Consider the following 14,943-nt stretch of genomic DNA (forward strand, 5'->3'; position numbering starts at 1 on the left):
GGGCTGACATTCCTGTCCTTATTTCACAATTTATTCTGACCTCAGCTAAGCTACTTAACGTAGGAGAAAGATGTTGGGGTTCAATTTTTATCAAAAAACGGTGTGTACATGTTTACTTTTCCATGGCAACCAACCCATTTGAAGTCTGTCTTCATTTACAGAATGAGTGTCCTATTGAACTCTGAGAATAAGGGCAGTGTCCAGCATAAATGTCTTCAAGTTCCCTGTAGCCGCTCACTTAAGAACAGGGGAGCTGCAATGCCAATAAACAGACCATGCCAGACTTCAAGCAATCTGTGCTTATGTTTACTAAAAGACCTGGGATGGAGAACAGCATCATTAGAGAGTGGAGTTGGCTCAGCCTGGAGATGGAAAAGCTGATAGGGAATTTGTCTTTCTTGCCCACAGCTACTGATACCCAAGAGATAATTATGTGCTGCTAGGGCTTGTGACGAGCATAGCTGGGAAGAGAATAAGTAGAAAGAGCATTGCTTGTATTTCAGTTTCACACCCTATGTCCCATATTGAAGTCATGGGAAACCACAGGAAACAGTTCTATATGTTTTTAACGCATATGTCTCTGAAGCGGGGAAGTTCCTTCTTGTGTGGGTTGGGAAGAATAATGCAGTCGGACAAACAGGTCCATTTCACTGTCATAACTGGGAGCCAAGTCAATCAGGATAAAAAATAAAAAATAAATAAATAAATTTAAAAAAAAAAAAAGGAGAAAAAAGAAAATCAGCAAAAAAAACCCCACAACCAACCAAAGAATCCAAAGGCTGTTTCTCCATTTTCTGATCCCTTTCACGCTTTGTTGGGCAACCATTATTTAAGGTGGACGCGGGAGTGAAGGTCGCACTCTGATTCTGATGGAGAAGTCCTCTACCTTTCTCTACATGAGTAACAAAAAAAAAACAACAAACAGGCAGAACATAAAAAGTGGGAATATTCGGGCTTGCTTTTTGGTAACAGAATTTCTTGATTTAGAATGATGGAAATTTTGCACTACCAAAGAAAGCACCAAAATAAACAAAAGCAGTAAATATGGCTGTGTTTTTTATTACACAGCTTTTGTTATACAAAATAGTGCAACTCTGAAAGGAACAAATTCTTGTCATTCACGTGGGTGGAAGGCAACAAAAAACCAGGAGGATTAGATAGAGTGGAAATGCTGATGGTAAATTGGTTGTTTACTGTTCTGCCTTTCATTGTTGGAATGAGCTGTAGTGGTTTAAACATTTCATGGATGAAGGGCTACAAAGAGGGTTCAAAGGTTAATTTAGACAGTTTAAAGCTCTGAAAAGTATAACTACTTAGCTATAATAAAAACGTGGTGTGTCAAACATGTTCCTTAGATCAGGAGTGATGCTTTCCTCTTCTACCAGTGTGTCGTAATGCATTGTCCCACCTGGAAATCCTGCGAGGAACAATTGCACCGAAAAGCTGGATTAAAATGATGATGTTCTTCATGGCATTTGACTAGAGAAGTTTTTAGATGTAGACTGCTCTGAAACTAACGCCTTCTATTTATTTCCATGGAAACTGCAACAGGTAGGAAGAACACAATAGTACTAATTGATAGAACAAATTCTCAGCTACGAAACACTGTTTTTCAACCTTAGTCACCACCATTATATGATTCCCGTGCATAAGATGATCACTTTGTGGTGTGACAGCTGTGCATGGCCCTCCAGAACATGGCTTGTCTTTTACATCACTGCTGTTTCTATGGAAATGCACCACCCACTGCCTCACTGTGCTCACATCCACTGTTTGATCACCATCAATGTTTAGCAAGTATCAATGAATATCAGTGGGTACCATGGTTTCCACATGGAGGAATTCAGCTCCACACCTTTGCTTCACACACACTTCTATGCCAGACCCCATACTGTCAAAGTGCCCCTCTGCTGCCCTCTGTCACACAGCAACAACATGTAATAGGATATCGGTGGCAAGGTTCAGCCTCTACTGCCACCCCACCAACATCTGCTTCTGATGTCCTGGGCCAACACATTAAAGTAGGAGGCATTACTTTCGGAGCAAGGCTCATATATTTATGAGCATGAAATTTGTATTGGTAAGTTTGATGCCAGAACAAAGGGCTTGCTTTAAATGTGAATATTGTTACTACGCTGGGTACTAAAATGCTAATTCTGTGTCAGAATTAAGTTTAACGGACATAAAAAAGGCAGAGAGATTTTTATTTCTGAGAAACATTTCAGACGTATAATTTTGTGGTTGTAAATCCTCAGCCATAACTGTCTCTCTAACAGAACCCCAGCTGCTGTATAGCTCTTCTCGAGCACTAATTTTATTTAATTTGCCTTATTTCCCTGTCTGCCTGGTTGTTTTGTTTTTCCTCTGTAATTTCTTTAAGATACTGTTTGTGTTGTGCCCTCCCCAGCACAATCATTTCTGAAAGAACAGTGTGTGAGTGTCTGTGTGCTTCAGGACAACAGCTGAGAGGTTAATAGGAAAGTGCACCTCGCCTCTGCTTCAAGAATGAGTATAGAATGGAAGATTTTAAGATGGGAGGACTTCAGGAAATGTTTATTATCTAATTCTCCTTCTTCTCCCTTAAACCATCGTTCTTTTGTCTCCATACTCTCTCTTGTTTTTGCAGGTTGCCACAGTGATCATCTGTCCCCTGCAGCATTTGTATACATCCACTGAACTCCAGAAGCTCTGCTGTGAGTTTAGCTTTTGGCAGGCAGAGTCTGTAGGAAGTCAGTGCCTTACAAAACTGGAAGCTGACTGCTGTCTGCTTCTTTCATATCTGAAGGACTCGAGGGCCAGAAAGCTTTTTGCTCTTCTGGTTTTGTTTTCCTATGTTTTATCTGTTTGCTTTTTTTGCTTTGTTTGTTCGGTTTGGTTTTATGTATCTGTGTATCAGTTGGCCTAAAAAAAATTATTACCTCTGTCTATAGGATTTGTTTTTACCCCAGAACTTCACAGCAGCAGAACAGCTGTAACACAGCTCTCACTATCCAGGGGCAAGTGCCCGCATTCACAAATGTCCTATTTCCTCTTCTCATGCATTTCTTTTTCTACTTCAGATAAAGCCATATTAAGATTTTTATGATTCTATGATCCCTTTGTAGTTTGTCTCTGCTTTTAGAATTGTTTCAGTACTGTGGAGTTGTGAAGAATAATATAAGAATCTGTAAGTAATAATGCTTCATCAGTCCCAGTTTACTGGATAATGCAGTGCGGCTCCATTGGACAAAATGATGCAGCATAGTGTAAGCTTAACATAATGTGTTATGAACCTTATTGCTCAAATACTGGCCTTTCACATAAAAGAAATTTGCAAAGAAAGATAAATAGATGTTATCTCCCCACAAAAATAAAAAGGCCATCTTCTAAGTACAGCAAAAATGAGAACTAAAAAGGCCAAATAAATCAAAAATGCGAGGCAGTCCTTTTTACACTGATGAACTCATTGGCCTGATCTAAACTGTATAATCTTGCAGTCTCAAAGACCAAGTTCCTTTTCGGATTAAACGTGCAGCAGAGAAAACAATAATAAGGAACACAATCTGTAAAAGAATGATAACAGAAATGCCCATATCCTGCTAAATAACTGGATAGAGAACACAGAGACATCAATTAAAGAACCTCAGATATCCCGGTCTGGAGAATGAATCAGCATCCTGGATTTTCTGTCAAGATTCAAGCCACTGATAGCCTTATTCTGCCATCTAATAAGATCCTCCAGTAGGAAGAGGAAGTGAACAGCCAGTTCAGATTTACTGTCTCTGTGCCGTGCATGGTTTATACATCTCTGCCATACTCTTCAGGCTCAAAGACCCCAAGCCTACTCAATCATTCCAAACTTGGAAACTCTTATACACCATTGGTTACTCTTTTTCTAAATCTTTTCCCACCCTTTTACCAGCACACCCCAACCTGCAGCACAGCGTTTGGCCCCAGATTCACAGTGTGTGCTCGTATCCATTTGACTACAAAGTGTGCTGTGATCGGAGGACTCTTGAGTGCAACAGTCGCAACAGAAATAGAGGCTAAGAAAAGACTGCCATTTAAAATCATACAGCACAAGCCTCTGATAGCTTCTCTATTACAAAAGACATAGAGCCATTACAAGGCTTTCTGCTGCATAACCTGAAGCCACTGAATGTTTTCTGCTATCTACATTAAGTGCCAACATATTTGTTTCAGACCTTCTGACTCTGACATTTTTTATGCTAACGTTGGTACAGTGCCATCCATTCTCACTGAAATACTCCTGGACTGCACCAAAGAATAAGGGAGGAGAAGAAAGCACTTGAAATCTCACTTTGAAGCCTCCATTTTACATCCAAATCTTTCCTCCCAAGTCTTAAAGTGGAGCTTAGGGTTCTTAATGCATTAAAAACAAGTTATAGCTCAAATGCAGGATCATTCTCGATGTACTTCTTTCAGAAAATGTAAAAAATCTGCAATCAGAGAAGCTGGAGGGAGGGAGACGAGCTGGAAAGATTTGAGTCATCTCCTTTATAGGAAAACTGACTGACAGAATAGTTCTGCTGAGAGATGGATGAGCACACAAGCGTGGTAGGGGGGAGCTCCTGATCCTGACCCCTTTTTCTTCTTCCCAGCTGTATATGAATACAGCCTGTTCCCCATCAGCTGCCGTGTGATTGAGTGAGGTCAGAGGGACATCCGCGCTGAGCTGTAGCAGCACAGAAGCTGAATGCTTTGAAAAGCCATTTTAGCTGTACACAGACTTGTAGATTGTCTGTCTGTCTGTCCAGGGCTGTCTGAAAGGAAGACACATTGTTGTTTCATTCCAAGCAGGCAAACAAAGAAATGCTCAAAGTTTTGGGAATGCCTTTCGGAAAGTTGCCATAACCCAACACATTTCTAGGGGCTGCTTACTAATGAGGGTTTTGTTCTGAAATGTCAAAGGCTGGGATTTCTTCCCAGGAGGGAACATTTCCTCTCTTCCACCTGGAAGCCAAATCAGCAGAGCTGCGTGGCAGCGCAGGCTCTGTGCTCAGAAGAGACAGGGAGCAGTGCTTTTGTGTAGCATCAGCTCAAATCGTTATGTGGTCCCATCTGTTATAGCTCATCGCAGAGACTGCTGGAAATCAATTTTGTTTGTTGCTATTGCTGAAGAAGTCTTAAAGGAGGTGTATTTAAAGGCACTGCTGACCAGAACATCTCATAAATATCTCTACATTTCTAGCTCATTAGAGGCCACCGTTTGGTATTGCTTATTGCCGTGTTATACATAACCAAGAGAATAATGCTTTCAGAATCTTCAAAAATAAGTTTTACTTGTGTTAAGAGAATGCATACACAAACGTTATAGAACTGCTTGTGATTGTGCTGCTTTGCTGTTTTTCTTCTCTTTTAAGCTTAGTTCTATTTATAATGTTATTTCTGGAGAAGCACATTTCAATATGGCTCAGGTTTTAGTACACTGCTTTCCTTGCTTATCAGAATCTCACAAACTGCATTCCCTTTATTGCCTTTTATAAAAGGATATAAGGGGTCATGTTTATGTCATGCCTATAGATAAAGCTATGAGGACTGCTCCATAAGTAATACCTCCTATTTTTATTATGTTGGTCCATGATGTCAGAGGAGGATATTGGTGGTAGAGGTTGAACCTTCCCACCAATATCCTCTTACATTTTCTTTGCCATGTGACAGATGGCAGCAGAGAGGCAGTCTGATAAAATGGTGTCTGACATGGAAGAGCAGATGAAACAGAGATGTGGAGTTGAATTCCTCCATATGGAGAAATTTGTGTCTTTGGACATTCATTGATGCTTGCTGAACAGATGCTTGCTGGAGCCCAAGCAGTGGATGTGAACACAGTGAGGCAGTGGGTGATGCATTTCAGCCATGTTGCAGATGGCCTTGAAGATTTTTATAAGCATAACATGCAGGCTCTTGTTCATAGCGGGCAAAAATGCACAGCTAATAGTGGTGACTACACTGAAAAATGGTGGTTTGTAACTGAGAATGTGCTGTATCAAATAGTGTTATTATGTCTTTTGTTTCTGTTGTGGTTTCCATGGAAATAAATAGGAGACAGTACTTTCAAAGCAACGTATTTACAAAGGAGCTTCAGTACTACAAAGCCAGTGCTGAAATGCTTAACTCTTGGGTGTTCTGCTGCTCTGTGAAAGCCTTTACACACAGTAATCAATGTCTGTCCTCTACAGAAAGTGTCTATGCAATAGAAGAAAAGTAGCAAAATAAGTTTGCCAGAACTTTTCAGTGCAGCTTTTAAAATTATTCTGGAATTTAATGCCCAAAGTAGAAATAAAGACAAACAAACCAGTGTTTCTGATGATGCTGTAAATTTATCTGTGTGGTGATCCCTCATTCAGTGGTATTTCTGCATGGTCTAGTACCAGACCCAGAGGTTGGTGGGCCTTCCTGTGGCAGGGGGGTTGGAACTTGATGATCCTTTGGTTCCCTTCCAACCCAAGCCATTCTATGATTCTGTGATCTTGGGACTAACTCTTGTAGCATAGGTCAAAAGTGACATGTGCTACCACAGTTTGCTATTCTGGTATGAGTCCTTGAATTAACACATTCCTTACAACTCCCTATTCCAGCTCAAACAAGATTTCTTGAAGATACATGTAAGATTTACAAATCTCCCCCATATGCTGCAGTAAGAAGAGTTACGTTACGCCAGGTCTGTACTTAAACCTCTGAGAGAACTTTTGCATCAGGAGTAAGTATCACCCCAACTCTAAAAGCGTCTGGTTAAAGGATACGTACTTTGTGTGACACAGCATGTAACTAATAATCATACTGTAATGCCTTTAGGGAATTATTTATTAGTTTGGCATATTCGTCACATCAAATGTTAGGGACAGTAGCAAACTACTTAGTTCTCTGTATAGTTCTCTGTATCTCCCTCTACAGACAGTGGGAAAAAGTACTTTAAGATGACGATTCACACTACCTAAGAGCTGATGTCTCTGGAAATCTCTCTTTGGCATCTTTTCTTTTTTATTAGGTGGGACAAACCTGAACATCTGTCTGGGAAAGACGGGAAGGGGCAGATCCTGAGAAAAGTTGGGAACAGATTTCTCATTTTTGTAGTGTAAGGATTGCCCTTACTAAAGGATCTCTGTTCTTCAGGGTGAACAAATAACTTCAGCATGGGACAACAAGGATTATGGGAGCAAATAGACTGAAATACAGAAAGCAGATAACCTTAAGAAGAGCTGAGAGTGATCACAGCTAGAACTTGGGGGTTTTCCAAAGGCTGTAGAAGGGAAAGTGTTGATTCTGTTGGAGCCTCCAACAATTGCTGGACTCAAAATGAGACTGCAGGAATACACACAAATTTCAAGGACGTAGCAGGCAGAGAACTTTTTTTTTTTGGTTCTAGTCTGTCCCACTTTGCTTTTTTGTTGCTCAGATGTCATAGAGCATAACCTAGCAATTCAAAGCTCTCTCCTGGTACTTTTGGTGTGTTCACTTGAAGAATACAGTGAATAACTTCAAAGCTCTGGGTGATCTGGATGTTCTAACTCTCCGTGCAAGAGAGCTGTGAAGTGTTTTTTCCTTATTTCAGAATTTTAAGCTTCTGAAGAAGATAGATGTTAATTTCTTATTTGCCTCCAATTTCCTAAGTTTTACTTCATTAAACAAACAATAAAGTTATTGTTATTTAGTTGTTTTGGAAGCATTCTTGTCTTTTTTTCTACAGCAAAGCAAGGAAACAAGATCATGTCCTTTGTCCTCTCTCCCTGCTCAGTCACGGACCTTACATTCCTAGCAGAAGCACAGGAGGCTCTCATACAGCCTCTATCTCTACTGCAAAAAAAAAAAAAAAAAAAAAAAAAAGAAGTGCCTTTTTGAGTCTAATCAGTTCTAAATTACCTCTGAGACCTCCATTATCCCTTCACAGCCCTTGCATGGCTGTTTGCTATGCTATAAGCCATGCCAGTGGGCAGTGAGGTCTTCAGGATGGCAGTGGAGAATGGGAATAGCTGGTTTCTATTCCTTTACTCCAATGAATAGTCTTCATTGTTAGAAAGGATCCAGTAGTAACTCAGAAAGGCTTTAAAATCAATTGAAGTTCCCTAACAGAACTGTTAGCCTGCCCCAATGCAGAAACAGTCATTCCATGTAAAATTTTGCAGGAACATATTTGCAGAGACTGTTTCATATCTAAGTATAAAGACAGATGGTAAAAGAGGGTCCGAAGTCCACCTGGAAGCATCAGGAGATGAACAGCTGCCCTTATATACTTGGGTTTTGCAGGTTTTGCTCAGCTTTTTGGAGCTGCAGGATGCACATTGCTGAACAAGAACAGTTGGTCAGAACAGAAACTGCGGTGCAGAAGGCAGAAGAGGAGATGAGATCAAGTAGCATCTGCATAGCTATAAAAGTGCACATTGTGGCTTGGTACGGATGAGCCAAAGAAAGAGGATTCAAAACACAGACACCATAGGAGGAATAAAGCCACACAGCACTATGCTGCCTCAAAAAGATTGCCACTGAGCAGCATGTGAAATAGGATTTAAGGTATGACTGAATTCCAGAGGGCACCCTCAGCAGCATGAGGCTTACTGGAAGTGTGCTGAAGCAGACTGTCTTAACACCAAGGAAAACATATCTTCTCACTTAAGCTGTGGTAAGCATTCCTGCAGCAAAAGCGTTTTTCACTGAAGTATCTGGTTATGACTCAGTGCTCAGTGATGCTCAGGTGGTTTTTGGTGGGCCACCTGCTTTGCACGGAAGAGGAATGGGTGAATAGTGCAGCCATTCTGAGGATATACATCACCATGGAAGAATGGACATGAATGGCCAAGTTTATCACTGATTTTCATACAGTTAACCGCTGTCATCCTAACCTCACTCACATCCTGAACATCTACAGATACCAATAAGTCAGTGACTGCCCCCTGGGGTTGCACTATCAGTTATTCAGGCAGCTTAATGAACTGTGAGACCTCCGCTTTAGGACTCAGCTATAGGGAGCTCACAGGATTTAAACTAAAAGTGTTACTTTTAAAGAGGAGTCCATCAACCAGGAGGAGGATGTGCTGGCCTTTCTCCATCTGTTGAAAATAGGTCAGTGGCAACAAAAATGCAAAATAATAAAAACAATGGGAATATGCTTCTGTCTTCCAATGAGAATGTTATGATGTGGAATACCAGTAATCAAAAATCATGAAACCATGACACTCCACCCCGTTATTCTACATCACTACATTATGCTTAATATAAACAGACAAACCATAATTACCTAGGATTAAACACACACACACACACAACTATACGTATATACATGGAATTACTGACTGCACTCCCCCAACATCAAATTCCCTTGTGGTACACACTGAATATCCCCATTTTTCTGCATCACCCACCAAGTGGACCCAGGTCCCTGGGCAAAAACAGTTCCATGAAGAGGTTTGCTCTTTCCAGCAGCTGGAAGGACCCAAACTGCTTTTCCTAATGTGACCTTCACATATACTACATCCCACTGCTGTAAACACCCCCATAGGGCATTTGAGTCAGTATAAAGCAAAGGCCACATCTCCCGTTCAGCAACATCCAAGGCCAGCTGGACAGCATTTACCTCTGCAAACTGTCATGATTCTCCTTTACCTTCAGTGGCCTATGCAACTATTTGTGCAGGGCTCCACACAGCAGCTTTCCATCTGTGATGCTTTCCCAGAATACAACATGATTTATCAGTGAAAAGAGCAGATTTTATTTTCTGGTAGTTCACAATATGGTGGGACCTCTTTAGCACGTGATACTTCTTCTGCTGGTGATGTTCTAAACCTTTTGCCTTCAGGCCAGTCCATGATCACCTCTAGCATCCCTGGATGGCTGAGGTTCCCCATCCAAGCTCACTGTGTAATCAGCACAATCCACTTACTCCAAGAGGCATCATTGGCATGATGCGTGGAGGGAATCTTTCCTTTAAACAAAGGGGGAAAATGTTCCCTTTGGTTAAAAAAAAAAAAGTATAAATCAATCAAAGACAGACCTACTGAGAATGGGAAGGGACCCCACTGGAAGAGCAAACATTGGGGAAGGGCATGCAGCAGCAGGACGGCCATCATTGCCTTGTTTCATGGGCTCTCCAAAGCGGGAGCACGGCACAGGGCCTGGGATTCAGTCCGTCCTGGTGAGAGGCACAGGCTTTGCGTGGCCCTGCACAGGGCCGGGTCTTAGTGCTGGGGTGGGCTGGATATGACCCTGCTGGGCTAAGCTGACTGAGCTGTGCCACACCCCGCTGTTCTTGCATCACAAACGTTGCCATAGACCCCAGCTGGTGACATGGCAATCCACATCACAAAGGGGACAACCCAACATTTGGGCGGAGTGAGGCTGGGCACCACTTTGCCCATGAGGTGACTGAAGAGAGGAGCTCGATTGCTTGGCTCTCTGCATGTCACAGGCATGGATACTTTCTGGGGAATCTGCTTCTTCCTCAGACTGGAGGATGTTATCCTCTATTGTATGCTCTGGATCACGCTGATCCTATCGTTGCTTGTATTCATTTTGACTTTGTGGAAGTGGAAGGTAGGAGTCATGGCTGGTGCTGACCCAGGCTCTGAAACACAGGGAGGGGGAATGTTGGGGGCCAGGGCCATCCCCAGGGCTGGGCTTGGGGCACTGTCTGGGAGGAGAGGCCGTGTCCCAGCAGGGCCTGGCCAGGCTCAGCCAGGAGTCCCGGGGCAAGCACAGGCCTGGCTGTGCCCTGGGTTGGTGGGTGCATCTAAGGCTGCTGGGGACGTTCCCCTCTCACTCACTGCTTTCTGTGCCCATACAGGGTGGGAGGCCAAGGTGGTACTGCTGCAGAGACAACGTGGAGAATAACAGAGGTGAGAAGCATGGGCAAGGAGAGGTGCCCTGCAAAGACACCCCCTGGGGACCCACATGCCCGTGGCTCCATCAGGGAGGGTCTCTCCATCCGTTCACTCTCTGTCTTCTACCAACAGCTGCGGACCTCCACAATGCTCTACAGTACTCGAGGACACTGTAAGTAGTTAACTCCCTGAAGTATGATAGCTCCCTCTGGTCACATCCTACATAGGGAGGTCCCACTAATGCTGCCCTTTGCACTTCTGCAGCTCTTCCACAATACCAGATATGGCAGATATACGTGCAGCATTCCGTCAAATGCAGAGAAGACTTAAGATACTACACAGACGCTTGCAAATGTGAGATCACGGGAGAGGAAGGCGGTGGAAATGGGCTTGAGTTGGGGATGGAGTTGGTATAGGACATGGGGCACTGATAAGGGAAAATGAAGAGGGGAGGCCATTGCAATATCCACAGACCTAAAATACAAGGGGCAGTGCCACTGAAGCATCAATGGATTTACCACCCAGGTACAGCAGAGCCTCACAGTGCTGGCTGCCCCTCCTGAGCTTCTGATTGCAGCAGGCATGGAGGGACATTAGGCACACACTGGGTTGGTCTCCACCTCCGTAATACAGCCTGTCAGCTCCTCTGAAGCATCAGGACAGTTGTGAGGCGCTCAGCAGTCCTGGATCAAAGCATGACATTATCCCCTTCTCCCACAGTGCAATCATGGAGATGTCAGAAGACGCCAATGACTTCTCTTGCTGTGACAGCTCTCTCACTTCCATGAAGGCAGCAGAAAACTCCAGCTCTTCGAGGGAGTCTCTTGATGTGAGGGGGAGCAAGTCCCTCACCTCCAATGTGGCAGTGGGAGCCCGCAGCCCCTCAGAGGTCTCCCTGTCCTCTAGGACTGATGAGTCCCTCACGCCTGTCGAGGCAATGGGAGCTGTGTGCTCTTCAAGGGCCTCTCCATCCTGGAACGACAGCTCCCTTGCTGACGATGCAGCAACAGAAGCTGGCTGCTCTTCGGGAGCCCTTCTGGCCCTTCCCAGGGAAGGCTACTGTACTTCTGTCAGTGAGCATGAAGGCAGCTGCATGGAACAGCTAACCCTGAGCACTCCTCCTCCTTTGCTTGGAGCAGCTTCGGGTCATGCTGCCACAGCCCAGCCGGGCCTCATGCTTTCGGATGCACTTGAGCCCCAAAAAGCGCAGGAAAGCTCAGCCCCTCAGATGGAGGTGGTGCCCAGAGTGTGGAAGCCGCTGCTCCTGGATGAGGCTGTGAAAAGGCAGCTGGAGCAGCACCTGGTAAAACTGCAGATACAGCGGTGCTTTGGGCTACCAGAGAAGGTTCTGGCCTCCTACAAGATGTTCTCAGAGACCAACCAGGAGCTACAAGACTGCCATCCTTCTCCACACAGGCACACTGTGGAGCCCTACCGCTCGCCCTTCCTGTGCTGGAACAGGCACGCTTGCACCAGGAAGAGGGCAGTGAAGCCTCCTGGCTCAAAGAAAAAGTCCATAGCCCCTGTGAAAAAGTGCACAAGAGGAACACAGATGCCTGCCTACTCTCTGTCAGCTTTCATGATAGTGGCAGGAGAGTATCCTCAGGAAGATCTGGTGAGATCCCAGACGAGTGGGACATGTAGAAGAATAGTTAGAAGCAGCAGAAAAGCCATAAAGAAGATCTGTCCTGTCAGCTTCACAGAGGAGAAGGGCACTATGACAGAAGAGGATGATCTTGGTCCCTCCTTTTCCATCCTGCAAGAGCAGACAGTGCCACAGATAGAGGGAGCTCCTCTGGAGAATGCAGGACAGGACACTGAGATCCCCACCGTGCCCAGCGGGGGCAACACAGGGGTCCAGGAGCTGTCACAAGGCAGGACTGCTCCTGCAGGAAATAATGCCCCACAGATTGAAGAGGCTTTGAGTAAGGACACTGCCACAACTATGCCACCACCTCAACACCATGGAGGGACCAGCCTGGAAGAGACACTCAAAGCACTTATAGACTTCTACAGGGTCGGCACAAGGGCTGAAAACCAGGTGAACCAGCTGCTGGCTTCCTGGCTGGAGCAGTCCCAGGACGATGCTGGGCACAGAAGTTCGGAGCCAGCAGCTGACTGTCCCATTGCCACACTGTGCAGAACACAGAAAGACACACAGAATGGTAAGGGACTCAGGCAGGACAGAGTGAGGCCCAGAAGGCTCTGCCCCAAGTGCAGCGAAGCCCAAGGACATGGTGCGCCTGGCAGAGAAGGCACCTGGACTTCAGCTCCACTTGCAAGTGCAGCTGCAGGCACAGGAGGGGACGAGGCAGTGGGCGAGAAACATCCATCTGGGGAAGGGGCCAAAAGCGATCAAGGCCAGAATCAGACTGCTGATGCTGCCCAGCAGCCAGTGGGGGCCCGTATCTACAGATATATGATATCGATCACTACAGTCCAGCAGAGGACGCTTCTGTTCCAGCAGGCCCCTACCAGGACCTCACTGTCACAAGCACAGCAGCTGCCCAAATGTCAGTCAGCCACGGACAGGAGCTCAGTGACAGGCACACCATCTTTGCCAAGCTGCTATGGCTGCATCACCCCCATCCTCCTTTGCCTCCAGAGGGCATGGGCCAAGCTTCTAGATGCAGGCAAAGCCCTATGTTCCAAAATCAGGAAGAAGGGAAGTGAGGAGCCCCAAGGAAGAGGACCAGCCATGGACAGCCGAGTCTCGCCTCGGGATTAAGGACACAGCTCACAACTCCCAGGGAAAGGCTGCAACCATCTCAGGAGGCAATAGGGGAGGACTCTGTGGTATTTGGGGCTGAGACTTTCTCAACAGGAGCATCAGGCAACATCAGAACCAGGTGCCAGGCAAGCATGGAGACAGCAAAGGACTGAATCAGAGTGTGAGGAGACCTGGGCACCTGGGAACACAGGCTCCTGCTGGTCATGGTGAGCGAATCCACGTGGCTGCTACTTGGAAGTTCAAAGAGCAGCTACTCTCTCTTTGAGTCAGGCCCAGTGCCAGCCCAGTTTGGCTTATTTGCTCTTCTCTTTGTTCATTTCCAGGGGCAGCACCATCCAGTGAGGGCCATGGACCCAGTGAGCAGCAGATCCCTGCCAGGACCACCAAGGAGCAGGAGCTGTCTAAATAAAAATAATAATCATCCCTTAAAATGTGCTCACAGATGTCTCTTCTTTCCTGTGGAGGAGCACAGTTACGGAATCACAGAATCACTGAATTGTAGGGGTTGGAAGGGACCTCTAGAGATCATCGAGTCCAACCCCCCTGCCAAAGCAGGCTCCCTATACCATGTCACACAGGAAGGCGTCCAGGCGGGTCTTGAATATCTCCAGAGAAGGAGACTCCACCACCTCCCTGGGCAGCCTGTTCCAGTGCTCCGTCACCCTCAGCAAGCTTTGAGACAACAAAAGAAAAACCAGTTCTGTCCTACAGATGGCACCAGCACAAAGCTGTCCATCACTTTCCATGGGACCGAGGTGAGCTGACGGCCTATAGTTAACCCGGGTCTTCCTTCTTGCCCTTTTGAAGACTTGGAGTGACATTGGCGCGTCCTCCAGTCTTCAGGCACCTCCCGAGTTTCCAGACCTGCTAAAGATTACAGAGAGCGGCTCGAGCAAACGACTCGCCCACCTTCTCAGCAACCGCGGGATGCACCCCGATCAGGTCCCATGGAATTTGACTTAATGTTTCGCTAGGCACGTCACACGGACACACCTCTTGCCTGACTAAAGGGAATTTCTTCCCGGACTCTCGTCATCAGACCTCAGGGTCCAGGATTCCTGAGGGAGAGCCCTTTCATGAAAGACAGAAAGCGAAGAGGCATCTCAAGTATATCTGCCGCCTTGTCAGCGTCCCCGGTTCCAGAGCGCCCCCCTCTTCATTAGTATGGGCACATTCACCCTGAGCCTCGCTTTTTTGCTGTTAACATATCTAAAAAGCTTGTTTTATTATCCTGTTATCTCCTTAGCTAATTCAACCCAGGTGGGGCTTTTGCCCTTCCTGGTCCATCTCTGCAGTCCCTGACTATCATTCTTGTTTGTTCCAAGTGGTCAGAGCCCTTTCACATATCATGTACTTCCTTCTTGTCCTGGCAGAGCTTGTCACATGAGCTCTTACTCAATC

At 45.5% G+C, this 14,943-nt stretch overlaps 1 protein-coding gene across 2 annotated transcripts in view; it reads left to right on the forward strand.

The window, feature by feature from the left end:
- Nucleotides 1-9,737: 9,737 nt before the first annotated feature.
- Nucleotides 9,738-14,943, forward strand: part of LOC107312247 — a 12,496-nt gene continuing 7,290 nt past the window's right edge. Inside the window, exons 1-6 of one of the 2 annotated variants that reach the window (XM_015859488.2) lie at nt 9,738-10,524; nt 10,775-10,826; nt 10,944-10,983; nt 11,076-11,165; nt 11,532-13,748; nt 13,866-13,979. In XM_015859488.2, coding sequence (XP_015714974.2) covers nt 10,402-10,524; nt 10,775-10,826; nt 10,944-10,983; nt 11,076-11,165; nt 11,532-13,539 — 2,313 coding nt within the window. In that variant the 5' untranslated portion in view covers nt 9,738-10,401 and the 3' untranslated portion in view covers nt 13,540-13,748; nt 13,866-13,979. Of the gene's footprint in view, nt 10,525-10,774; nt 10,827-10,943; nt 10,984-11,075; nt 11,166-11,531; nt 13,749-13,865; nt 13,980-14,943 lie in introns of those variants that run through there. The other variant, XM_032443865.1, reaches the window with a different exon arrangement.

Source organism: Coturnix japonica, chromosome 3 (genome assembly GCF_001577835.2).
Source record: "Coturnix japonica isolate 7356 chromosome 3, Coturnix japonica 2.1, whole genome shotgun sequence".
Classification (NCBI taxonomy): domain Eukaryota; kingdom Metazoa; phylum Chordata; class Aves; order Galliformes; family Phasianidae; genus Coturnix; species Coturnix japonica.